Source organism: Tachyglossus aculeatus, chromosome 19 (genome assembly GCF_015852505.1).
Source record: "Tachyglossus aculeatus isolate mTacAcu1 chromosome 19, mTacAcu1.pri, whole genome shotgun sequence".
NCBI lineage: Eukaryota > Metazoa > Chordata > Mammalia > Monotremata > Tachyglossidae > Tachyglossus > Tachyglossus aculeatus.
The window spans coordinates 30935374-30962684 of NC_052084.1; the positions used below are offsets into that span (position 1 = coordinate 30935374).

At 44.2% G+C, this 27311-nt stretch overlaps 1 protein-coding gene across 1 annotated transcript; it reads right to left on the reverse strand.

The window, feature by feature from the left end:
* Positions 1-711: 711 nt before the first annotated feature.
* Positions 712-26979, reverse strand: TBX18 (T-box transcription factor 18). The gene is made up of 8 exons (XM_038761480.1): positions 26712-26979; positions 25368-25566; positions 23289-23390; positions 20006-20177; positions 14208-14375; positions 12537-12601; positions 5239-5333; positions 712-4109 (listed from the first exon to the last, which is right to left on the reverse strand). The coding sequence occupies exons 1-8, from the start codon at positions 26977-26979 to the stop codon at positions 3385-3387; spliced, it is 1794 nt and encodes a 597-aa protein (XP_038617408.1). The 3' UTR covers positions 712-3384.
* Positions 26980-27311: the final 332 nt, after the last annotated feature.

Here is a 27311-nt window from a genome sequence, read left to right on the forward strand (position 1 = left end):
TTTGGACTGTGATGATCAGTACGGTGCCTGAAAACAAAATGTGATCATTTCGTTGTCAACTTCCCAAGCTGGATGTCAGTCAGCTAAGCTTCCTCATCCTAAAGTTAATCAAGACTTACCCCCAAACCATACATCTATGGGGCTGGGGAGGGGGAGAGATTGCTCATGGGAACCCGCCATCAAAGACCCTAAACAGACCAATGTAACTGAAGGGAAAGCTCAAAAAGAATGCTCTGGTGTCCCTAAGACCTAGTAACATGCAAGTGTTCCTTTCCAAAAAGTGGTTGGTAATGATAGCATTGACCTCACCCAATTGTCACATTCCCTGGAATGAAGTCCTATCCAAATGCCTCATGGGGATTTGTCTCTAGCACCTAAGTAGGCAAATCATGTATTCTTGTCTTCCTCCACCCACTCCCCCTCCCTGCCCAAGGGAAAATAATCTTCTTCACGCTCTTCTCTCCACTTCACATTGCTACTGGCTTTGTCCTTCAGCTGACCTGAACCCTGCACCTGCTGGTTAATTCAGGAGTAAGGTGCTCTAGTTGCCTGGTCCTCTTAGTTCCTAGGGTGGGGCATTAAGACATAACTAAGGCCTTGGCTGATTTTTGCATTTTTTTTTAATTTTACAGACAAACAGACATTGAAAATGATTATCTTCCAAGGTAATAAAAAGTGTTGATATACACTTTAATATAATTTCTGTGTCAATTTTATAAAATACAGATATATAGTTCAGCTATCAATGCGAATATAGCATTTTAATATGATCATAAAAGCTAGCCTTTAAGGTGGCACAGGGCTATTTACAATATGAAACTTAAGGAAATGTCCCAACAATACTATCAAGTAAAAAGAAAAGGATTTTGCTTCTGAGTGTGGCTTGTGGCCTGGCAAAAAACTCCAGATCAGACGGCAAATTGGAACAGCTCCCTGGGTGACAACGGGTTGGCACAGAATGAGTACCTTTCTCTGTGTTCTCATGTCATACATTGCCAATCCTCCTTTTTCTTTCAAATAAATACCTGGGGCTGTTGCCTTGTGGCTTCCCCTTTGAGACTCCGAATTGGTCCTTCCTTGTGAAGACAAACTTGGTTGTGACAAGAAAGGCAACTCACACTCGGCTCTGGCAGCCCCACCGATGGCATTTTTAAAGCAATTCAAAATGTTTCCAGGTGTTCTTGGGCTCTAGGTTGAAGCGTGGTGATGTGGAGTGGGTGCCAAGGAGTCCTTGAGGTTCAGCGGGAGAGGTGAGGTCAACGGGGCGTCCATCAGATGGAGATTCAGCCACAGCCTGGCATCACCACAGGTGCCTCAGGCATAGAGGTGATGGGGAAAGATGAGACCCATTTGAAATTACCCTTCATTTGGCCACCACGGGGTGGGTGGTTCGCTGGGCATTCCGGCTAGAACTCTGCAGGGGTGTTAGAGAATGTCAGCCTGTTGTGTTATCAGCAGGAGCTGGCTGTGTGCCCAGTCATACGATGGGTCAGAGCTATGGCACCGGGCTGCCTTCCGGCCTGGTTGGGCAAGAACACAGATCTCATGCTCCGGGAGAACTGGGTGCAGTGCTCCACCCCACCCACACTGAGGAGGAAGCCCCAGTGCCATCTGGATAGGCAGGCAAAGAAATGACGCTCCCTGCCCCATTATGCTCCATTTGCCTGGCAGACCCTGTTGGAGAGCAGGCAACAAATCTAGAGCTTTGGCTCTCACTTGATCAATGATATTTATTGAGTGCTTACTACATGCAGAGCACTGTACTAAGTGCTTAGGAGAGTATAATATAACAGAATTAGCGACACATTCCCTGCCCGTAATGATCTTAACATCAACATTCAATGGCTCGCTTGCCTTACCACACTCCAGAGTTGAGCGGGAAACAAAATGGCTTGTAGGGAAGACCCCACCCAGTTCACAGTCAAATAACATGAGAAGCTTGCTGAAGTTCGGCTATGGGTAGGCACTCTGAGGACCAACTTCTCATTTCTAAGTAATTCAGGGCAGCCTGTGAGTAAGGGGCTTAGGGTTTTGGATTGCCACCCGATAAAGACAGCTTCTTGGATGTCCACTACTGAAATTCCTCCTGGTGGTATTTGATACCAAAAAAGAGCATGACCAATTTGCATAGATCAAACCTCTCCAAAAGAGAGTAAGGTTACAAGAAGGAGCTTCCAGGTTGCAGGAGCCATCTGACACAAGACTATAAATAAAGATATACTCTCTCTCTCGCCTGTCTATATCCGTTAGGTCAAGAATTCCAGTCGAAGCCATTGGGGGTGGAACTCCAAGGAGAGCCAGAATCTCAAGCAGCCCAGCTAAAAGAAACCAAGGGACAAATGGACCGAATTGCTATCGTGATTAAAAAGGGAGGAGGGGTGATCTTCATTTTGCCATTAATTTAAATACACACTATTTTGGGAATCATCAATTATCTCTTTTTACCCCTGGGCTGGTGTCAGTATCTTTTAATCTCTAGTGAAATGCAGAACAGAGAAGTGCTTCAGAATAGACCGAGGGACTCCTGGGTAGAAACTCCATTCTCTATCTGCCTGTTCACAGACAGTGCTCGGACAAAAATCAACATGCTATAGACTTGTTCTTAGCAGAGGGGAAAAATAAAACCCAAACAAACAGCAGATCAGCCCTTGGGAAGCTAGAAATTTTGATGAGGAATCCCTGAAAGGGGAATGTTCCATTCATTTTTCAAGAGGTACAACATTCCCGGGATCTTTTTATCACACTAGCCAATGGGAAGAAGCTTGAGAAAATAGCCATTCTTTCACCATCTCACCCTACTCCTTCCTCACCCCGATCTCTGACTGACAGCGCAGGTTGATGCATCTCCTACATCTTCTAGGCAGCCGGGCAGGCCCTTGACACCAACTCAACGCCAATGATGCTCCCGAATAACGGCATTCGGAAACCATTCCTTACTTCCACACTAGAGTCGTAGCCCCTCGGGATTGTTTCAGACAAAAGCCGGTTGGAAACGTTTAAGCTTGGTTACCGCTGGGGCTGAGCCATAAAAATAGAACTCTGTTTTCCACAGAGAGCTGCAGGGGAATTGGAGTGGGGAAAAGTGTGTGTGTGTCGGGGGAATTTCTGCTGAATATGTTGCGCTTGTGCAAACATTCCATGCAACTTAACTTACTGGAAAGAGACGTGGAACTGAGCTCTGCTGCCCTCCGAAAGCTATGTATATACAGTATACATGTACACATATATAAAACAACAATCTCACCACAAGCAAGTCCAGAAGTCCCAGTGCACCTTCATCTTCTATTATATACACATTGGACAAGCTACTGCCTGAGGGTCCTTCTGTCCCAGCTAAAACATTGTTTTTGGGAAACCCCGAGGTTGCCGGAGAAATGGCTTCTATCAAACCATATGTGCAGATACTTGGGAGGATGGCAGCGTTAGGCTCCCGAGAGCCCTAGAGTCAAAGAAATTCTGCTGCCCCCCATTACCCAGCAAGGACACTCCCTCCACCGGGGGAAGAATCTGCCTGTCGGTCATGGTTCCGCTCGGCGAGGAGCCCAGGAAGCTTCCTTGGGAAGAAACAATTTTCTCCGGACTGGCGGCCAGTTTGGGGGAGGTGGAGAAGTTGTATCCGTACAAGGCACAGGGGCTGTGCAAGCGGAAGGCGTTGTAAGAGCCCTGGTGGGTCTGGTTGGTGGCAAAGGCATTGCCAGAGGGCGAGGGCATAAGGTACTGGAACTGGGGGGACATCCCGGAGATCTGCATGGACAGGCCGGTCTGCGGGCAGCCGAAGGCCTCGCCGTCGTTGCCCGCCACGGACATGTTCACTGTGGCGCCGCTCGTCACACCGACGTACGAGGGAGTCCGCGGGGAGGCGAAGGTCTCGCTGCCAGGGCTGCTCAGCCGGTTGTACGTCTCGGCCAACGAGGTGCCGTAGCGATTCAGGGTCAGGCCTGACCGGGCGCAGGAGGAGTAGTCGGCTGGGGCCAGGCCGCACAGCTGACCGGAGTTGGGGCCGAGGTGGAAGGCGGGTGAGGAGCAGGGGGAGCCGGGGAGGAGGTGGGGGTGGGTGGCTGGGACCCCGTTCCCTGAGCCTTGAAGCAAGGGGGACGAGCCTGCGCTTCCTGAAAGAGAAGAGGCAGATGTCAATGGCAAATGCCACACGGCTGGCTCGGGCTCCCTGCAGGGCTTGGTATTATGGCATTTGTTAAGCCTTTACGATCAAACAGTCAAATGCCGTTCTAAGCGCTGGGGTAGGAGCAAGATAATTAGGTCAGACAGAGGGCTTACAGTCTGAGTAGCAGGGAGAATAGGTAGCCTTAATTTTACCATTGAGGGAACTGAGTCACAGAAAAGTTAAATAACTTGCTCAGTGTCACATATAGCAGATGAGTGGCAGAGCTGGAATTAAAACACAGGTCCTTCTGAATCCCAGGTCTGTGCTTTCTCCACTAGGCCATGCTGCTTTTCATAGCCTCTAAGAAAACTAATCTGCTGCAAGGTGAGGTTAGAATAGGACAGGAAGATATTGGATAGGGTGCTGTCAGTGGGCTTCTAGACACTTTGCAGGCATTAGAACTCACATCTACAGGAACACTAGAGAAGCATTTGGACAGGGAATAAGCTGATGTCTACAGATGCCTCTCGACCCCCAAAAGTCTCCATCCCTTACTTCCACCTCCGTTGCTGCTGTTTGGAGGACAGTTCTCCTGAGAAACAAATGACTGGCTTTCAACAAGAGTCACTCTTAGCTTTCTGGTGGATTGCCAGTAAGGCAGGGTCCCACCTACTCTATCGAAAAACACTCTCTCTAGCTCCATGAAGTCAAACAATATGGTGTGGTGGAGAAACGATTTTGTGTCATTTAGCAGAGTAGAGTTTGAAACACTCAGTTTGTACAACCAGCATGTACAATCAGGGCTTGCAGACAAACACCATTTTTTATAATAATAATAATGGCATTTATTAAGTGTTTACTATGTGCAAAGCACTGTTCTAAGCACTGGGGAGGTTACAAGATGATCAGGTTGTCCCACGGGGGGCTCACAGACAAACACCATTTTTGATCCATCCACCCCTCCACTACTTCCAAGACAACTGTTGCCTGAGGAAGACAGACACTGAGGAGACAAGTGCCCTGTACAGTTTTAAGTGGTTGTTGTCTTCTTGAGCACCAGCTTATATGCCCTGGCCCTTCATGAGAGGTAGCATTTCCTGAAATCTGACTGAGGGTCTCCCCCGCCCATCACGTACCTTGTTTGGGGATGCCAGGGATGTCTTCGAAAGTCAGCGTCCGCAGAGAGGGTCTCCAGAATGCATATGATTCGACCAAAGCTTCCAATCCCATTCTGCAAGAAACAGCCATATCATTTTTTCTGCCAACTAAAATTTACCTCTCATATCCTTCCTGGATGGTCTATATAAACCTCAAGCTGTATTCTTCGCAAATGGACTGGGGACTCAGGAAACTGCTTTTCCCCAGATGGCAAGAGATTCTGGTTCTTTCTCTCTGTTGATTGGGGAGTCAGAAACCTCCGAATGCTCAATCAGTGTCAACAATCACTTCGGGAAATAAAACCTCTACGATAGGAAAAGATCAGGGGTGGGGAGGGATTTTGATAGCAAGCCACACTAACACCCGCCATCACCTAATAGTTGTTCAGAGCACCCTGGCTCTGAGGAACAGTGACCTATTTCCCTTTTCTTGCCTCTTCCGGCCTTCAACCCAGAGAGCAATCCGTTGGGAATTTCTGCAATAGAAAGTAAGCGTCCTACTGAGGCTATAGTCCCCAGTCACGATGGCAATGGGCCTTAGAAGGCACCAATGGTGCCCTGTGGGGAGAGAGCCCTCACTAAGGACTGTTGGGTGGCCAGCTGGCTGAAGGATCTTGCTAATGGGCAAATAAGAAAGACTCACTTTGAGTGGGCTAAATTTTTGATCTCTGAATCTGAGGATCCCTTTTTCCTCCCCTCCCCATCGCCCCTCCCCCTGCCCTCCCCCCTTCTCCTCCCCACAGCACTTGTATATATGTCTATATATTTATTACTCTTTATTTTATTTGTATATATTTACTATATTTTATTAATGATGTTCATGTAGCTATAATTCTATTTATTCTGATAGTATTGACACCGGTCTACATATTTTGTTTTGTTGTCTGTCTCCCCCTTCTAGACTGTGAGCCCGTTGTTGGGTAGGGACCGTCTCTATAAGTTGCCAACTTGTACTTCCCAAGTGCTGAGTACAGTGCTCTGCACACAGTAAGCGCTCAATAAATATGAATGAAGGAAGGAAGGAAGGAAGGGAAACTGGAAAACAGTTTAGGAGTGGCTATCCCCTCATAACAGAAGCAGTGTGGCTTAGTGGATACAGCACGGGCCTGGGAATCAGAAGGAACTGGGTTCTAATCCTGACTCTGCCACTTATCTGCTGTGTGATCTCGGGCAAGTCATTTCACTTCTCTGTGCCTCAGTTACCTCAAGTGGAAAATGGGGAGTAAGACTGTGAGCCCTAAGTGGGATAGGGACTGTGTCTAACCCAATTATCTAGCACCTACTCCAGCACTTAGTACAGTGTCTGGCACAAAGTAAGTGCTTAACAAATACCACAATTATTGTTAGAAACCTTACTGAAAGAGAGTCAGGGTCTGGGTCACTAATATTTGTCCCTAATAATAATAATAATGATGATGGCATTTGTTAAGCTCTTACTAGCTGCCAAGCACTGTTCTAAGTGCTGGGGATGATACAAGGTCATCAGGTTGTCCCACGTGGGGCTCACAGGCTTAATCCCCATTTTACAGACAAGGTAACTGAGGCACAGAGAAGTCAAGTGACTTGCCCAAGGTCACACAGCTGATCAGTGGCAGAGCCGGGATTAGAACCCATGACTTCTGACTCCCAAGCCCATGCTCTTTCCACTATGCCACACTGCTTCCCTTCACAGTAGCCCAAGCATTGAGCCACCAAAAACTGACTCAGGCAGGTAATGGCTTGTTTTCTGCCTCACAACTATTTTATCCTTCAAGGAGTATTTCTTATTTATATCTCTTTGGTCTGCTTGTCAATTAGGCCTCCAGTCTCCCCCATTAGAGTGCAAGCTCCAAGATGGCAGGGAGTGTGTCTTACTTCCTGGGTACATCTAGACTGTAAGTGGCTCCGGGGACCCTGCAGAAGGGGAGAGCTTCTGCTGGGTCCCGGGAACGAGCTGGCTGCATTTTGATGTCTGCAGCTCTAGGTCTTGGACGTGAGCCAGCGTTGGGCCTCGAAGCTGCATCGACAGGTGGTGAAGCCCCGTGTGTGTGGGGTCAGGTCACCTCACCAAGGGACGGGTGCATCTCCTGTGTATTTCTGTCCCTTGGCTGCTGGCCGGTATGATCCATAACACTCAGTCCTCTGGAAGCTGGCTGACTTACTGAAAGTCTGCCCTTCAGATCCTAGAACGGGGCTGCCTCCGCCTCCTGGCTCCTTTCCCTCATGAGGCCTGAGAGAATGCAGAATACTGCACCATCCGGAATTCCTCCCCACCACTCAAAATGACAGCAAATCCCCAGGGTGCTGGGGGTGGCTGATTTATAAAGGTGCAAGTGTCTTACAAACGCTGCATGCCTGCCAATGTCTTTTAATTCGGAATCCCTGCAATAAAATATGTTCCAGTTCCATGAGGCATCCTTGCTTTGTTACACCCCAACAGCTAGGCGTATAAGGGCACTCCTACATGAGGAATAAACTTTCTCCTTCTGGATCAACTTTGAGGGCTCTGATTGGCTCAGAAGTGTCCAACAAAGCAACTGACAGAGAGACCTGGGAGACTGGAAGTTCTGGGAGTGGAAAAGGAAGAGCCGGGAGGGAGGGAAGGAGGGAGACTGTGAAGCTATGAGGACAGCTGCGGCGAGGAAAGCATCAGAGAAAGAATCTGGCTGCAGAGGGGTCAGGAGCAGTGACCGGGGGAAGGGAGTGGCAGGGTCAGGAGCAGACCGAGTATTTATACATATGGTACTCACTGAGGTTGGATACAATGGGCTGATTTCACTGGTGTCCCGTCCCCTGCCACCCAGTTGGCTAAACGTTCAGTTGAAAAACGACCCAGGGAAGCCTTTGGCCTGCATTTCTTTGGCCTCATGGTGCCAGCATGTCACCCAGGCCCCCCAACCTGGAATATGGTGTGGGCTGAATGGAGTAATCTTCTCCTCACTGCCTAGACAGCGTATGACTCTCAGAGAGAACGGAGGGATGCTCCATTCCAACTGGATGTAACTTGGGATAAGGAGTGTGAATGGTCAAAGGAAGTTAGAACCAGATGGGGAACAGCCTCGGTAAAGACCACAGATGACTAAACGGAGTGATCAAATGACTGTTTCAAAGTCTGAGAGCCCAACGGTAGTTGGGTTGTGAACTAAGCTAAACACTCTAGGGTTTAAAAGGTTATCCTTTTAAATTTCCTTGAAGAAATTCAAGGAGAAGCAGCGTGACCTAATGGAAATGGCACAGGCCAGGGAGTCGGAGGACCTAATCCCAGCTCTGTCTCTTGCCTGCTGTGTGACCTTGGGCAAATGACTTAACTTCTCTGTGCCTCAGCTTCCTCATCTGTCAAATGGGGAGTGAATAACCATTTTCTCTCCTAAACTGGGAGCCCCAAGAGGGACAGGGACTGATTAACTTGTATCTACACCAATGCTTTGAACAGTGCTTGACAATAGTAAGCACTTAACAAACGACATCATTATTATTCTTCCCAACATTCAGTACGACGCTACGCTTATGACCAACACTAAGCTAATACCAATCAATCACTCAATTTTATTTATTGAGCGAGTACTGTGTGCAAAGCACTGTACTAAGCACTTGGGAGAGTACAATTTAACAGAGTTGATAGACGTGTTCCTGCTACTACCACCACTACTCTAACCACTAAACTAATCCTAGGACCATCCTAGCCTAAATACAAGCTGCCTTAAAGGTGTTCAATTAATAGAATCGATATTAAATTTCTTAAACAGCTTTCATTCATCTCTCTCTGACTTTTTAACAATGGATGGGCGCTGGTGACCGTTTCATAAGCCAGTTTGGGGATTGCCTTTAAAAGCAGATGACGAATAGTCAGAACAGTCCCATTGGTATTCCCTCGAAGGCCATGTCCAACAAGGAGCCAAGCCTAAGTACGAAGCATTTACTTCTCCAGCTGATCATTCACTACTGCCCTTCTGTGTCAACCGCTACCTCCCCAAGTCTCCCCAGCAGGGTGGGCTCCTGCCTACTGCCGGGGCTCAAGAGCATCTGCTCAGAGGATGTGGGAGTGGGGTGGGAAGGGGGGAGAGGGGATCCAACATCATCATCGCCCCTTTCAGGGGCTCCAGGCGAGAGCCCCAGAGCAACACATCTGCCAAACTGGACATGTTACGGCTCGAGGCAAATCCACCATTTCTCCCTTTTCACACTGCCAGATCAAGAAGCGATCATGGATATTTTGCAGGAAGCGGTTAGAAAATATTTATTAGCTGAACTGGCCTAAAGAAGAAAAAAAAGAATGCCTTCATTTTCTCCAATAATGGAGACTTTCGCTTCTAGTTAAAGCAGAGATAAAAGGCACCGCCTGGAGGATTGGAGCCAAAGCGATAATTTATACAAGATGCTTTTGAACAATTTCCACATTTTATCACCACCCTAATTTATGCTATCAAATGGCCCGGTTTATTTAGCAAAATGCTAAGGCTTTTCCTGCAGCATTTAAAGAGCAGACATTTTTGTACCTTCCTGAGTAAAACAATTTTATAGGGTCAAACCTAAGGCCTAGCTCAAGAACGAAACTAGTCTCAGCACATAAATTCCCCTTCACTTAGCAAACGTTCTGAGCAAGAGCTTGTAAGGCTGAAGCTACTGATTCCTGTAAAACAATCTGGAATGGGCTATAAAGGGCCTGGAAGGAAGGATTTTTAATTAAACAGAATTGTTATCGATTGAGCAACTCCAGCCTTTTGTTTAAATCTTGCCTTGTTCAACTTGTCTACTACACCTGGGAAGAAAAGCAAAAATACGAAAGGAAACGGGTGGTATGCTTACTGTGATAGGTGGGCTGAGGTAAGCCACAGGAGCAAACTGCTCTTTGATTCACATCTTTTTTGATGAAAGGCCCAAATCCCACTCTTTTTTTTAATTCAGGCAGACCCTTTAACTAAATGTTAATGGAGACCTTGGTATGATTTTCAGCACAGACCATCTGTCTTTTGCATCTTCTCCATCTGAAATAGCCAATGAGCAGTAAGGGCTACGCTTAGCCAGAGGACAGTCAGTGCCCGGCTGTCCAAATTCTGGATTTGGCCTTCCAAGGAAACACCTCTGTCTGGTATCGTGTCTACCAAGTTCACTGTTTTGTATTTTCCTAAGCATTTAGTACTGTGCTCACACACAGGAAGCACTCAAGAACTGACACTGATTAATTGACTGACTAACCTTTCAAGGAAGGTGGGAGGGAGGAATATGAAGAGAAAGCATCTAAAACTTTGGATGGACTGCAATGTCTCTCATCAGGAACCCCTAGAGTGACTTGCTATGCTATTCAAGACTCCTAGCACACGGTACAAGAAGACCAAAGTAAGGCCACCTCATCCGCTAATCTTAAGGATTCAGAGAAACAACTCTTCCTAAATCATCCGAATGGATCTTTTGTCAAAATTGCAGACTAATGAGAAGCAGCATGACTTAATGGAAAGAGCACAGGCCTGAGAATCAGAGGAAATGGATTCTTATCCTGACTCCACCACGTCTGCTGTGTGGCCGTGGGCAAGTCCCTTCACTTCTCGGTGTCTCAGTCACCTCACCTGCAAAATGGGGTTTAAGACTGTGAGCCCCATTCAGGACATGGACTTTGTCCAACCTGATCAGCTGGGGTCTACCCCACTGCTTAGTACATTGCCTGGCTTATAGGAAACTCTTAACAAATACTATTTAAAAAAACCAAAAACCATCAAAAAAAATCTAGTTGAATTCTACGATATTATCTGGGAGTGAATATAATCTGATTGTACTGTATCTGCCCTGGTGCTTAGCATGTAGTACAGTGCTTTGCACAAAATAAGAGCACAATAAATACAATTGAATGAATAGTACTTGGCATGCTTAACAAATATTACAATTATTATCTCCCCTAATTCTTGTCAAAAGCATCTCTCCTAATAATCACAGGAGGCAGGACTGCCACCATTACTGGGCATCCTTCTTGTGAAAAATTATGTTCACACATGTTCCCCTCAGTCTTTCCCATAACTCTTTTTTGAGGAAAAAGCCCCCTCCCCTCTTCTCCCCAACAGCCCCAAAGTGTTTCCATCTGTACGAGGGGGTGGAGTTGACATTCATAATGGGGGGAACACTGACAGTAGAAAGTGTAATTCATGTAATCTACACTGACAGCCAAACCAGATCATTCAGAACCCAGAATGGATTTATAGAGGAGGGGATACTGGGACTATCCACTTTGTCAAATTCAAGACAGCAGCCAGATCTCCCTTTCACCGAAATCCCAGCTGAAATCTCCGCAAACAATTACGTGAAACAGAGAAGAATCAATTTCTGGGACAAAGTTTTCATGAAAAAGGAGGGCTGAAGAATGGAAAAGACAGGGCCATGGTAGAAAAAAGCCTCTGAGATTCAGCCTCAAGAAAGTACCCGAGAGCAACTTGTGTTTCAAATGTCTGACAGGCTTTTGCATGTCACATTTTTACCGCATGGGCAGAATCTTCCCTGCTGTGCCCTAAGCTTTCACCATCTTACAAAGGACAACCTCGGCTTGCTATGCATTTCACAAGGATATGGAATTAGACTGAAGAGGAGACAATATGAAAGAAGTACTAGCAAGCCTGGGGAAAAGGTGTATGGAACATGCGTGATTTGATGAGAAATTCAACACTGTGCCTATCCATTGCATACATTAAAAGCCGATGGGTGTTTTATAGGAAGCTACAATTGTTAAAAAATTATTACAACGATTCACTAAAAATAAGAGTGTGAAAATGATCAGGGTGAAGTGGGGTGTCGGGGGCAGGGGGGTCTCTGCATTGCCTAATATAAAGCGATTCATTGGCAAATGTTTTAAAAAGCAGCAGACTGTGCTACTTACTGCATTGCAAATTCCTGGAAGATTCTCTTTTTGCAAAGAGCCCAGAAAAAATACACTGTTTGGTGGGGCGACTGAGTAGAGATGGTGTTTTAACAGCAGATCCAAAGCAGAACCAACTCTGCCAGGAAACAACTTTGTAGTGCCATGGGTAGCAATGCCCCTCATCCCAGTGGTGGGTTCTGGGGCTCCCTTATATACAGTCTTCATGATATAACCTGCTCCCGCCTCTGGAGAGGAGGAAGGATGAGGAGGCACTACCTAAATGCCAGGCTGAATTTTTACCTCCTCTATAAACCCCGGAAAGTTTCAGCTACAGCAATGAATGCCTAACAGGGTCAGCCAATTTCAAACACTCTGAAATAACAGCCGTACTGACCTCGGTCCCTGACTGGAACAGACAAAAATTCTCATTGCCCATAAATAATAGGCCAGAACTTACCTATTTCGGCCCGAGTCTCGGAATCCCTTGGCAAATGGATTCCTATCAATCTTCAATCGAGTAATCTGGAGGAGGGTAAAGAAAACAAAAATTAGACTGAAGAGAAGCCCAATGGAAAGAGCATGGACCTATGAGTCTGAGGACCTGGGTCCTAATCCTGGCTCTGTCACCTGCCTCTATAACCTTGGGCAAGTCTCTTAACTTCTCTGTGCCTCAGTTACCTCATTTGTAAAACAGAGATTAAGACTGTGAGCTACACATGGGATAAGAACTGTGTCCAACCTGATTAGCTTGTATCTAAGCCAGTGCTCAGGATAATGCCTGCCACATAGTAAGCACATAACAAATTAAAAAAGAAAAAGACAAAACAACTGCAACTGAATCATTACCTAAAACAAATTTGGAGCAAATAGACCCATGCATGGGGAGGGGCTGACAAAAATTTCTTTCCACAGCCACCCACAATTCCAAAAGACATGCATAAATTCCTCCAAAACTTTTCCTGTGTGGAATTTTGGGATTTTAGAGCTACAAAGGGACCACAAAACAGGACCACATCCCAGGCAGATGACTGCCTACCCCATTTTTGAAGACCTTAGGAAAAGGTTATTCCACAAGCAACAGTGGTGTCCCCCTTTCTATGTAAAGCATCTCATGATCAGAAAATGATCTTCTAAAAAGATGCAGACCCAGCCTTAACTCCATCACAATGCGGCTTCACTCTGTTTTCTCTTGTTCTTCCTTCAGGGTAAATCAAAAAGGGATAGCCCCCATTTTCTATCAGAATTTAGTTATGGTATTTATTAAGTGCTTATGATGTGCCCAACATCATGCTAAGTGCTGGGATAGATTCACAATAATATCTCCACATACTTGAAGAATGTTATTAAACTGACACTCAGCCTTCTCTTCTCAGGACTAACTCCAGTTGTTCAAACTTTTCTCTAAGACTGTTATTTTCTAGCCCCCACAAGCCTTCTCTGGAGCTCTCTGAACACTTCGAGTTGGCTGCTTTAGTTATGAATCCCAGAGCTGGCCTTGTTTGGTAATGGTCTAACTGGGGCAAGTGTATTGGGAATTCCTACAAATTAACCGTATTTCTCAAAGCAGGCAACCTTGGATTTAAGACACACTCCTAAAATCTGATTGCTATGGCCTAATATTATCTTTCAATTCCCTACAGTTGCCACATCAGAATAAAAATAAACGTTCATTCAACCCAGAAAGCATGCTGGGGTTCAATGGAAACAAGTTTATTAGTCACTGATACCTCAAAAACTTGTGCTGTTAGACACCGTGCATTGAGCCTATCAATTGAAGCAATCTTATGGGCATTCCACCCCAATCCTGCCCAAAATGACTATCTGCTCCATCAAGGGTGGACAAGATCTAGAGACGGCCACATGGCACAGAGGAAGGAGTGAGTCCCCTACAAGCCCTGGAGAGGACACTCCTTAGGGGGTGACATGTCCTACATCACCCCCCAGATGGCTTGGGCTTCAGGATTCATTGCTTTGTCTATTCTTTGGCTAGACTTTTAATCTATAAAAACTAATTTTTACTCTCCTTTGGTCTCAGAAAACTTCAATAAAATTGTGCACTTCCCGACCTTCTCTTCCGTCCCTCCCCGACTCCCTCCACCTCCCCCAGCCCCCAACCCCCAACTATTACCTGTTGATTCTGGTAGGCGGTGACTGTGGTAAAGACAGTTTCGGGAAAGGAGAATGCTTTAACCCCTTCTCCCGACGGGATAGGTTTGACGGGTGAAAGGTCATCGCCACAGTCTTTGCGGATGACATGGACCCGAGGTTGATATTTGTGCATAGAATGAAGAATAATCTAGAGCCCCAAAAGAAAAACAAAATCCATCAGGAAGGTTTTCCAAATGACTAGTGCTCCCCGTCATTTTCACATGGGACATTGTGACTATTGGAAATTAAACCCAAAGGGATGCCCATTATCCAATTTTGAGGAATTAAAAAACCTTATTTACAATAGAACCAGGACTTACACTACCGTCTTTTTTACACTTGCACAAAATCCACAGGAGAGCTATTCCAAACGAGTATCAGTTGAAGGGAGGGGGCTCAAATTCTCAAATTGGTATTGCCCCCAGTTCATAGCACATATTTATTCACAGGATGAAACCTTAATACCAAAATCCTCTGTATTACTATATGCCTAGCACACAGTAAACACTTAACAAGTATAAGAAAAGTATTACTATAATAACAACTCTAGCACATTCTTATTCAGCCATTAACTAGAGGTCTGAACCCAGAAAAGGATTCCTGCCTCCACTACCATAAACATGCTTTGAATTTCATTTCCAGAAGTAAAGAAAAACTTCTTACTCTATGTTTCATACTCAATCATTTATTTCAATTAGCATATTATCTAGTTCACATTTCTTAGTATTTTAAAACAAGCACTGCAGCTCACTCTCACCATTACCAGAAAGAGAATGTGAACTCAACTACATTTATTCATTTATGGAAGCTTTTTCTGAATACTGTTTCTGAGCCCTTAAAAAGTATATCAAGTTTTATCTTGTATTTCAGAACTTTCCAATATCAATTTTAAGCTGTGTGCATAACCATTATAAAAAGTTATAATGTGTTCTATCCGTTAACTTTGTAGCCTTCCATTCTTTTCCCTCCATCTCCCTCTTCAGATTCCTACCTGGTGTCACTTCTTGGACTATGTTGTATTAGTCAAGCTTGTTAACAGTAATAATTTTATTACTATTAAAAAGGTTGTCAACAATAACCTCATATGGTTAAAATCAGAGAAATGAAATAATAACCCCAAACTGGAGACTTATGAGAATGAATGATAGAGGGAGCTGACTTGTTCAGGAGACAGAAAAAAACCCCTCCCCAACCCCCCAAAATACTGTCTTCCCTAACTCCCAGAAAGTGAAACTGTGCCCTTTCTGTTGCATCAAGTATTTAGTAATAACAATATTAGTAATAATAATAATGGTATTTCTTAAGCACTTACTATGTGCCAAGCACTGTTCTAAGCACAGGGAATCTGGATTTTAGCTGTCAAAGGCAACAGTAAACTGAAGCTTGATGACATTTAAGAAGCTCTGGACTAAATTTTCATGGACGCTTACAAGAATGGAGCAAAGTGGTTAGAGTCCAAACTCATCAAAGGAGTTAATCTTTTGAAATTGGGCAGCATTCATCCATTCAATCATAATAACTGAGTGCTCACTGCGTGCAGAGCACTCTACTAAGCCCTTGGAAAGTACAATTCGGCAACAAATAGAGACAATCCCTACCCAAAATGGATTTACATACCAGATATAAGTCATGGGTCTGTTTGATAGAAACAGCAGGATTGGATTAGGTTAAATTTTTATCAAGCAGATAAGAGGGAAAGTGGAAATGGAAACTGCAGGGATTCAACGGCTTTGTGCAAGTGATAATCTTGGAAGCAGCGAGATGGTGATGGACAGGAGAGGGCAAACACCACCAGGACAAAGCAACTAAACAGACTGCATCACAGCACTTTAACTGTTCTGTTCGGAACTTCACCTAGACCAGTAAGGTCCCTCGTAGGTACCTGAATTCAAGGTCCTTTGAACCTGGAGGTTCTTGTGCTCTGTTTCTTGCTTAAGATGGGATAGAGTCTGTGTTTCTTTGGTTTGAAAGGCAGGCTAGTTGGGTTCTTTCTTCCTTCACTCATTCGAGAAACAGTTTTAAAGACACAAGAAAACCATAGCCAGCTGGGAGGTGACCAAAGGCAGGTTCATCCAGAATTTAGCAATCAGGAAATTCAGATCAGAGGCTTCAACATTGCAAAAACCAAGATACAGAAATAATACCGGTGCCAGGCTCGGGATGTGACATATGCTAGGGAAAATCTTTTCAGGCACCTGGCATGATAGGATTCCCAATCACACATTGGTATCACGAGCACACTCACTTGGACTGTTAGAATCTGGCTGTAAGAAGCATCATCTGTGCACACACACACACACACACACACACACACACACACACACACACACACACACACAAGCTGGAAATTGTCTGTCCAAGCCAAGATTGGGACTAAGAAAAAGTAAAACCAAAAGGAATAAGATTAAAAGGAAGCAGAGTGTGAAAAAGCTGATCCACCATAGTTGTGGTCGGGTCACAAAGCTAGCTTTGCCTTTGAGCTCTCAGAACGCATCCCAGAATCAGCATCTGCCTACAAGAAAATGATCGGAGTTATCGGATTTCAAGGGGCCCTCACATCTTTCCTCTGGAAACATTTAGTTTTTTTTTTTTTTTTCCAAAGGGATAGTCCAATTCAGAGAACTCTCCTCTGGACAGATGAATTTCAGGTGATGAGGCAGAGATGCTTCTCAGAGAGCCTCATTATAGCCTGGAGGGGATAAAGTGGGAACCGAACCTCCTAACCTCTGCTCTCCTCCAGGTTGCAAGGGAGACAGCTTTCTGCAATATCCCAACAAGCCTGTCGGCAGCCTCCATGTAGCACCAACAAGTGAAAGCCCCACTGTGAGCTAGAAGGGCTGCATCTGAATGGTTTTGTCGCTGGCTGTAGCAAGGAAGCAGAATCCTTCAGCAGAACCCTTTTCCAGGGGTCCTTTAATTCAAGCAGTTGGGAAGCCCTCAGTAAATATGGAATGTTCAGTAAGGATCTGAAAAGCCAGGGCCTTCGGGACAGGTTCCTCTGGACTGCATCAGGATAGGGAGATTATTTGAAGTTTTTCATGTATTTTAAATTTTATTAACAAGAGCTGCAGCCAAATCACTCATATCAGTGGCTATCTGTGACATCGTTGAGGTCCGATTGGGTGGGACGGCATCAGGGAGATTTTCTGCTTTGAGAATTAATTTTGAACAGAAGGTAAACATTCCCAATTTGTGCCAACTTGAAGTTGAGGAAGAGCAATGAGTGAGGACCTGTGGTAGGGAAAGGGGGAAGTCTTCCAGATGCAGGAAATTTGGAAAAAAGGGAAGAAATTGTCTGACCAGCTCTTCAACTTTGATTCCTCAGCCTAGCTGGAGAATGGAGGTGCTTGCATTATAGAAAAGCCAACTGGATCGGGAAGGAAGGAGGGCGAGCCTAAAGAGGAAATGTGGAGGCCGTAGCACAGCCTGACCATCCGTAGAATAATCAAGTTAGTGGTGGAACCCGCCACCTTGGACAACCAGGGAGAAGAGATAAACACTACCTCTAGACAAATTCCCTTAGAGGCCTGAAAATAGAACCCATGTGCTAACCTGGGGGCATGGAGAGAGGGAAATAAAAGTCCTTGGCATAGAGTGTCCTGTAACTTTCCGCCTTTTCTCCTAAAAGTTGGATCAACATTTTTAATCACTCTCATGACAAACTGGTACAATTTCATGTATTTTTACTGTATATTTCTCAGGACTTTCAGAACAATATGAACCTTTAATGAACAACCACTCGGCCAACAATGTAAGAACACGGTTTCTTAGAGAATACAATTTTCTGGGGGTTTGCTTTTCTTGCTAAAGACGAATGGTGTGTTTATAAAAATCGTCCGGATTTTAGAGGCACGGTTTTATTTTATGGGCATCCTTTATTCCCTCTTGTACCGCTGTACCAGTTCAATGTGGCTAAGATCCCTGATCTAGACTGCTGTTTGACTTTTCCAGAGTGACACGCTTACAGAAACTGTTCCAATCATTTTAAATCACTTCATATCAAAAGTAAAGATCTAAATGTACTGGAGCCTAGCAAATATTCTGCTGATTTCAACCCTGAAATAGAGTGTTTGGGCCCTTCCATAAGATTTAAAGATTTCAAATCTCTGCCATCTTGAGGAGAGATTTGTTATGAAGGCTGAGGATATCTTTAATAATAATAAACATGCGAGGCACTTCAATGAAATTTAGACCATTTTGCAGTATTTAGCCTTAAGAACGCTGATTCTTTTCTGCTCAGAAAAATTTTAATGGCCATCTCAGCCACATGACCCCAGCCTCTTCTCCTTTGATTCTGCACGTTTAAACCACAGCCAAGCAAGAGATAAATGTTCAGCTTGATTCCGTGCATAGGCATGAGGAAGATGGAAAACAGTGAGAGAAAATAAGATACCATTTAGATGCAGCAATAAAAGTTCGGCAATTTCTTTCTGGACGCTGAAATTGTACTAAGAAACCAACAAGCAATCAATTGGCCGAACAAAGTAACCCTACAAAAACACAAGACTCAGCTTTCCTGGCCTGTTGACTTTAGGGTCAGCACATGAGAAACAACCTCCAAAATCATAAACTCTAACCCACCGACTTTCCACGTAGCTGACTCCCAGGACTATTGGTTGAGGGTGTGAGCCGCTTTGATGATTTGTGGGGAGGAAATAATGATGGTAGGAGATGGTCCCATAAATAGATGGAAGAAGCCATAGCTTTAACTCACCATTTTCAGAGAATCAGTGATGCTTCTCTGGAAAGTAGGGCTAATTATGGTATTTATTAAAGGCTTACTTTGCGCCCAAGCCAGTGCTAAGTGCTGGGGCAACAATAAATATAAATGAGACACTGTCCCTGTCCCTCACAGGGCTCACCATCTGGTAGGGGTAGTAGGATGTATCATTATATGTGGTTCTCCAAGACTGGAAGTCTGATCTCACTAAATTCAAGGTTTTATCTGGAAGAAGTCTAAAACCCTCTCTGACCTTTGGGGAGAGGCCACTTCTGCTCTGCTGGGCCAGAATGCTCACAGCAGGGATGTGGGGAAAATGCTTGATAAATGTCTTCACGGCTTCCAAAAAATCTGCTCTTCTTCTTCCCGAATGATTTACCACACATAACAACAAAACTGACATGCATTGGGACCAGGGTTATTGCTGTACATATAGAAATTAACTAAGGCATAAGGGCACCTTGGTTAATTCTCTTTTTTGCTGAGCATCATGTCTATTGTACTGTTGGGCTGCTTTGGAAAAACCCCAGTTCGCATCTGCCATGTTTCAACAATGAGGCGAGTAAAAGGAAATAGTAATAGAAGACATTTTGTCACATTAGATAATGCCATAACTAAACATTTAGAGCTTACAAACAGGAACACTCCAACCACGAGTCTCTGCCAGTGATTGAAGAGTAACAAACCTCAGCTGGGACAGGCTCTGGAGGCATAAGGTATGCAATAAATCATTATCTGAGTTAACCCGGCTCTCATGCCGCTCATATTCCGAGTGCCATAATTAGCCCCTCATGGGACGTCAGACAAATGTTTAAGTTAAAAAACACATTGCTAATTGAGGTTCCTTTCCACGCAGGTAAGAAAAAAACAAAATTCCTTTTTCATGTCTCAAGCCGTTCAGAGAACAGTCTGCGCACAGGCACGCGACCCATTGACAATGTAAACCTGCTCAGCACTGACACTGCTGGGACTGGAAAACCGGGAAGGCAGAAGAACAGTTCACTCGCAAAGAGTTCCCCAGGAAAATACCCCTGGCAGAGATAGGGCTGGATACTCACATGCCCCTGGTCATCCAGCTCATTATTGGTGAGCTTCAGCTTGTCGAAGCTGATCACCTGCCTCATCCATGTCTCTCCGGAGGCGGGCGAGTCCGGATGGATGTACACACGGGGTGGCACTGGGGAATCGGCGTTGCCAGCCACCATCCACTTGGAGCTGTGGTAGACGTACCTGGGAACGAAAACCAGCACTCTGAGCTATGACACTGTCGATTAAGTCAAAGATGAACTAGCCGACGGCTCCAGAACTGCAGAAAGAGCCCATTCCTCTACACAACTAACCCAAGGGAAATGTAGGGTATAAAAAAAAACAACTTTTGAATCAAGTTGCTGCTGTTACTGTTCCAATAATCAAGAACAAACTATATTTGTTGAAAATATGGGTGTCTTAATTTTGAAGCCACTGTAATTCAGGTACAAATTCTCCTCAAATCTTGAAGTAATTTAGCATGGCTAAAATCTCTTCATAGGTCTGTCAGTGCCTTTGTATTAGTTTTTTTTTTTGATAGCAACCAGCAGATTAATTATTTAACTGTATTTTTTAAAGTGTGCCTGACATATGGCATAAAGCTCTTTTGAATAGATTTGATCCTAACTCAAAAATAATTTTTAAAATGTTCAAATAAGACAAATGATAAAATAGACTTCCAAAAATAGTCCTTTAAAATTAATTTTATGATTTGGGAGAAGTACATTAATTTCCTTTAGGATTATTAATTTCAATAGGTTGGCTGAAGAAAAAAATACCCTTTAAAAATACTAGGTTTGCTAAGGAAAACAAACACCCTTTAAAAATACTAATGCAAGCACATAGTAGAAGCTTCTTGTTATAATTTGAAATAGTCTGCCTTCATCATCAGCATCTTCCAAAATCTACTCAATCAAACCCGAAAACAAACATTAACTTTCATTGCATGAGTTCTTCATAAAAACAGGAAAACTGGGAATCTGACTAGAGGGAAGATTTTGAGATCATTTTAAATTTGGGAAAATGCGGTCCAAAAGGTAAATTTTAAGTTGCTGAAAGGCATCTGCACATTTGATGCTTGTTTTATGATTGAAATTGCCCAAGATACACTGCCATTCATTCTGGGGTCTCAGGTAACCGTTTGTTTCATCTGTATCCAAATGATTCATTTCCTTTTGCTGTCTGGACTGAATGAGTCCTTTAACCCTTCCTTCAGAAAAAAAATTCTGGATCACTTAGGAATTCTCCCCTACCCCCACCCCGCAACACAAAAACGTGTATGTATTTGGATGCACATGTATATGGGTTTCTTGCGAGCTATAGTGTTTTGACTTAATAAACTTTTCTGGATCTGATCTATTTTGAAAACACGGAAAACTCTACCAAGTCCAATTTACAAAACATATAAAATTATACACTAACTCTCCCTGCAAGCTATACTAGCTGCCAAATATTTAGAATCTGACTCTATTCACTCCTGAAAATAGATAACTAAAATTCAAAGTAAAAATACACTTTGTGATCTGGGAAAAAAAAAAATACCTGAATGGAAGAACAAACATAATCATGTACAAAAGGGGTAAAAATATCTTTACATATTATTCAATACATTGGCAAGACATAAAATGTTAAAGAGATTTGTAAAAAGATTTTCACTAACCATGAAAAAGCTACATTTTATGTAAACTTGGAATTTGAATACTGTACAAATGACTGAAACTATAAGATTGCAGAAGATGCAAAATTGCTTTTGTTGATTTAGAACTGTATTTTCAAACTTTAAAGTATTTACCATTCAAATGCTCACATCGATTTTTCCAAATAGTAAGATTTGCAAATGTAGTTTCTCCTATTTGGGGAGGACTTAAAATGGAAATGCTTTCCCAAGTTTGCATGAAATAGAACATTTGAATGGTTAATGGAATAAACTGACAAATTTTTAAATTAATACTCATATCTAGTTAAAAATACAAATTTTAGTGGTAATAAGAACAGCCCCTCCCACCCCCAAAAAAATGTGGGAGACAGATTAGGAGCTAAAAAGGAACATTTTCCAAGTGTGTTGAGTTACATTCTTTTCCCTATCCAAAACCTACAGTGGAAAGAGGATTTTGCTTATAGCTTTCAGTGGGACTCAGGTATTAATACTTACGTGCCACTCTGCAGGTACACAAAATAATTGATTTCAATTAAAATTATTCACCAATATGCTTTATGTACAAAACACCAATGCAATCATGGCACAATAAAAGTTATAAACAATAAAGCTGACTTTTCTTTTACCCATTTTATTAGTATTCTGAACTTCATGTGCTAATTAAAATCTGCTCGTCTAACACCATAGACCTATTTCAATAAAGCAATTTCCTAAATTAAAAAAATGCAGTGGAAACCAAACCTGATTTCATTTAACAACCTATTAAAGTGGTCTGGCTGTTTACACAAAACAGAAAGAAAGAAGTGAAAAGGATGGCCGACATTAAAAACGGCATCTTCCACCCACTGAAAAACATTTAAAACTTCAAGTTTCAAAATGGTATCACTAAATACACCATCCTCTAACTCTGTAAGGAAAAAAAAACCTCCAGTGCTCCACACAACAGAAAAAAAGAATCAGTTTGCTATGTGAAATGAGAAAAAAAATGCAAATACTGTTTTGTTCTGGAAAGTAAAGGATTTAACTTCAAATCATTTTTAACTTCAAATAATTCATAATTAGCTTTAGTGAAGTGGGGAAAGCTAATGGATATGTTTTCACAATCCAAAAATGAGAAATAAAAACAAGAAGCTGCCTAAAATATTTATTTTGATGAATCCAAATTTATTAATCTAAAATGTATTAGAAGATTATTTTAATCTCAAAAAAGGGAGGAAATTGAATTAAATGTTGCATACAGTATTTTACACTCTAGTTTGGTTTCTCCAAGGGAAAAAAAACCATTTCTGCCACTTTTGCGCATTTACTCACTATTTGTACGCATAATAGTCTCATGAAAGGCCAATTTTAAAAGGTAAAAGGGGCTTATTTCTAACAGAAAACAAAACTGCATTTAAAATGCCCCCTAACGGGGTAAAAGAAACAATAGTATCCGTTAAAACAACAACAGACCTTTCATCTAAAGATGGGCTACGTACCATATGTAGAAAATCCTAAGAAAACTTAAAATTCTTATGAGATCATAAAACATGCTTAGGCTCTAAAATGGTAAAGAAGAACTCAAGACGGGCTGAAACCAGAATAGTCGTCTGTGTACACGGGAGCCAGGATCAGTTCTAAAGACCAGCAATCTGCCTGCTTGATTGCAATTACTGTACCTGTATCTTTTATTGTCCACTGGCACAATATCCATGGCAATGTAATACTGTTGATGTGGGTCTAAACCTGAGATCTTCACTCTCATTGCTGGAAACATACGTCTGAACAACAACAAAAAATATAAACAAAAAAAAAAAGCGTTTTTGAAAACACTGGCCAGAAGATGATAACAGAACTAAGCAGTACATGCATAACTTTAATTGAGATGAATATGTAATATCTGCTTTGATTTTTAAGAACAGGCAGGCATAAAATGATTGAAAACATTCAAGTCAACTGTTAAATCCAACTCCTGTAGAGTTTCAAAGCTGACCAAAGTTTCATTTGGAATTGAAATCCACTATTGGGCTAACAGAAATAAATGCGCTAACATGTTAGAATCGTTTAAAGCTAGTTGCCAAGCACACTCCAACAATGCAAAATGTTAAATGAATCTGACTGGAGAACTAAGAATTCAAATTTTGATAATTGGTAAAGTTGGAATCCTGGGAACTGATATATTATAGGGTGAAATTTAACAGGGTTATATTAAAAAAAAGCACCAGGAATCAATGTGCCACACTCTCCCCAAACAGTATGCTCTTTATTGAGACACGACTTCCTGCCTGCAAAATACTAAAGGTGAAGTGCAAAAGTCTCTCCAAGTTTGAAAGGTATAGTAAAACTTCTTTATTGAAAGCAGAAACTAAACACAGGGTAGCGTGTACCCCCCAAATTGTACTTTCTTCAATTCGACAAGAATAATTGAAGAATTGGGAAATTTGAAAAATTAAAGAGAAGAGATTAATTTCTGCCTCTCCCAGGTGCTGCTGCTGGATGGAACACAAAGACACAATCTATATTAATTGCTACTCGCCCTTTACACCCTGGAGATTTTTAAATCACAATACAAATAATTCTGTGATACACTCACCTTAAGCCAAACACAGTAATGTCATTTTATTTTATTTTTTTACTTCATGTCCTGTTATAGCTTTCCAATGTTCACAAATCTAATTTAGTAATCAGATATTTTATTCTAAAAACACGACTGAAATTAAGGCCGGTTTCTGTGAAAAAGTTGTAAGTGGCTAACTAGTTCTGAATGTTATTTCAGTGCACCTGTAAGATAGAAAAAGTCTTTAACTGGACTTTTCGTAAGACAAATGTTGCTTTGTGCTGTTTAAGACTGTGTTTCGATCATTAATAAAACCTCTCTGAAAATGTAGAAGGTAGCATATGGATTTAATAAAATATGTTTTTGTAATTTCCAATAACTGTGGATACTTTTACGCTAGCCAGGTTTTTACCATGTGCATCCAGTGGAAGGGGAAAAAAGATTTCTTTAGCAGAACATATTATTCAGAGATTTTATTGTACTTAATGAACAGGAAACTTTAAAACCCCAAATGCTTCTGTGTCCATCTAAAATAAACCCGGACCTGGCTTGCTCACAAATCATTTTATTTGAACCACTGCTATATGTTCAGGTTTTAGGCTCCATTCGCTAGCGGGATAAATTACTAGAATTTGTTACGAACTATATTTCACCGTTTGTAAAACCAGATTCCACACCCACAAGTCGTTTAATTTCATGTAATTTAGGCAGGAGATTCCTTAGAAACTGTGGAACGATGCATTTCCCTCCTTGAGTGGGGGGCAGGCATTTGTGCATCAGAAACTGGACTTGGCCTGTTCATATTTTATTGGGGAGCTTCAAAGAAAATGGTCATTACAGGCCACTAGCAAAACGCAAGAGCTTGAAGCCCCCACGTTTTCAACGAATCCTGGTGAGGCAGAAACTATCCGAGCCACCAGGTTGGCCTAGGAGAGACAGAAATGTGGCATGTGGGACAGACAAATAGGTGGGCTCTTTCTGTTCTCTGACGAACCTCCACAAAATCCCCTTTTGGGGAAGACACGCCAATCGGCCTTGGTCGTGATTTTGCTGGGTGGGAAGGGAGGAAAGAGGCTAAAGGAAATAGCAACGGAATTCCACTCTGGATTTGAAATCCCAGCGAGTCCAAAGGGCCTCAACGATTTTGGTAGGTAGTGTGTGGGGGGGTGGGGGGGACTTCGAAGGAGGGGAAGGGGGTTACCTGCCCGCCTTGGTGATGATCATCTCGGTGCCGATGTCGTGGAAACGTTTCCAGAGCTCAGCGCCTTGCAGATCCACCCTTGGAGCTTGCGGAGAGCCCGGCCGGGGCAGGACCGGCGGGGGGACCGGAGATTCCTCCGGGGAGGGGCCGGGGGATTCGGATGGGGAGGGGCCGGGTGGGAAACCATCCTCGCCTCCGCCTGAAAAATAGAAACCGGGATGCTGGGTGCAGCCTAGTCCCTTCTAGACTGTGAGCCAGTTGTTGGGTAGCAATTGTCTCCATCTGTTGCCGAATTATACTTTCCAAGCGCTTAATACAGTGCTCTGCACACAGTAAGCGCTCAATAAATACGATTGAATGAATGAAAGAAGGAAGGAAGGAAGGAATGAGAAGCCAAGAACCTCTGCCGGGACCCTTTCCTCGTCTACACAAATACACGCAACACACAACACACACACACACACACACCCCTCCAGGCTCTGGTCCGCAAGGCCCTAAGAGGCCCTGTGGAAGTCGAGACCCTCCACCTATCTGGGTCGGGGCGGAAAATGCATCCCAGGGAAGGGACCAAGTCTGGACCCCCAAACCGGCCCTCTTCTCCCGCGCCAAGAGGGGAAACTGAGGCTCGGGTCTCCCCCACCCCGCAGGACGTGTCGCCCCCTGGTCTGTCCAGTCTGGGGGCAGGGGCGATTGGTTGGGGAATCAATCCCCGGGAGCAGGTCCTGTTTTGGGATCCGGGCATGGCAACCTCCCGCATCCACATGCGTCCCCGGGCCGGAGCCTTCCAAGTCCGGCGAGCAGTGTGGCTCAGTGGCAAGAGCCCGGGCTTGGGAGCCACAGGTCGTGGGTTCTAATCCCGCCTCCTCCACCCATCTGCTGGGTGACCCTGGGCAAATCACTTCACTTCTCTGGGCCTCAGTTCCCTCATCTGGAAAATGGGGATAAAGACCGTGAGCCCCACGTGGGACAACCGAGTACCTTGTATCTCCCCCAGCGCTTAGAACAGTGCTTGGCACATAGTAAGCGCTTAACAACGAGCCCGTTGTTGGGTAGGGACCATCTCTATATGTTGCCAAGCGCTCAGTACAGTGCTCTGCACACATTAAGCGCTCAATAAATACCGTTGAATGAATGCAAGAAGTACCACCGTTATTATTATTAGTGTTAGGACAGGACAACGGCCTAGTAAGGGCCGCCAAGAAGCGTCCTCTCGGGCCTTCCCGGTTGGGTGTGCGGGTCTCCATGGGGGTTCCCACCCAAGCCCACCCACCCACCCAAGCTGGTACCCGACCACGGCGGCAGAGCGCTGGGCAGAGGGTGGGAGTGCAGACTCTGAAGCCTCACCAGCGGGGCCCCGAGAGCCGCAGCCCCTGTCCATCTCGGCGCAGCTCCTGGAGGCCCCGTCTCCGGCGGCTTGGTGGGTCCCTTGGGCGGACTCCTTCTCTGGGCCTTCCTCTCCTCCTTCGGCCGCCTCCTCCTCCTCCTCCTCCTCCTCTGCCCCCAGCCTGCGCCTCTTCTGCAGCTGCTCGGCGCCGATTAGGGCCTCCACGGAGAAGGCGTGCGCCCTGAGACTCAACGTGCCGCCCAGGGTGCCTCTGCGCTTCTCGGCCATGCCCTGCGCCCAGGCGCATGCAACCCCCGGAGCTCCACGCGTGACCTCCCCCGCACCTTCTCCCACCCTCACCCTTTTCCACTCACACCCCCTTCCCCCCCCAAAAAAACCCTCAACCCTCTGCGTGCGCTGTGGCACCGTCCAGTCCTTGCTCCCTGCGCGCAAACGCTTAGCGCTTCCCCCGGCCGCTCCTTAAATCCGGCCCCCGGCCAGAGCTCTGGCCAAGTTTTTTTTTTTTCCCCTCCCTGCAAGGCGGGGAGGAGGGTTGTAGGTTGTTTGCTCTTTAAAAAAAAAAAGTTTTAATTATTCCTTCTCCCAGGTCTTTCCGTATC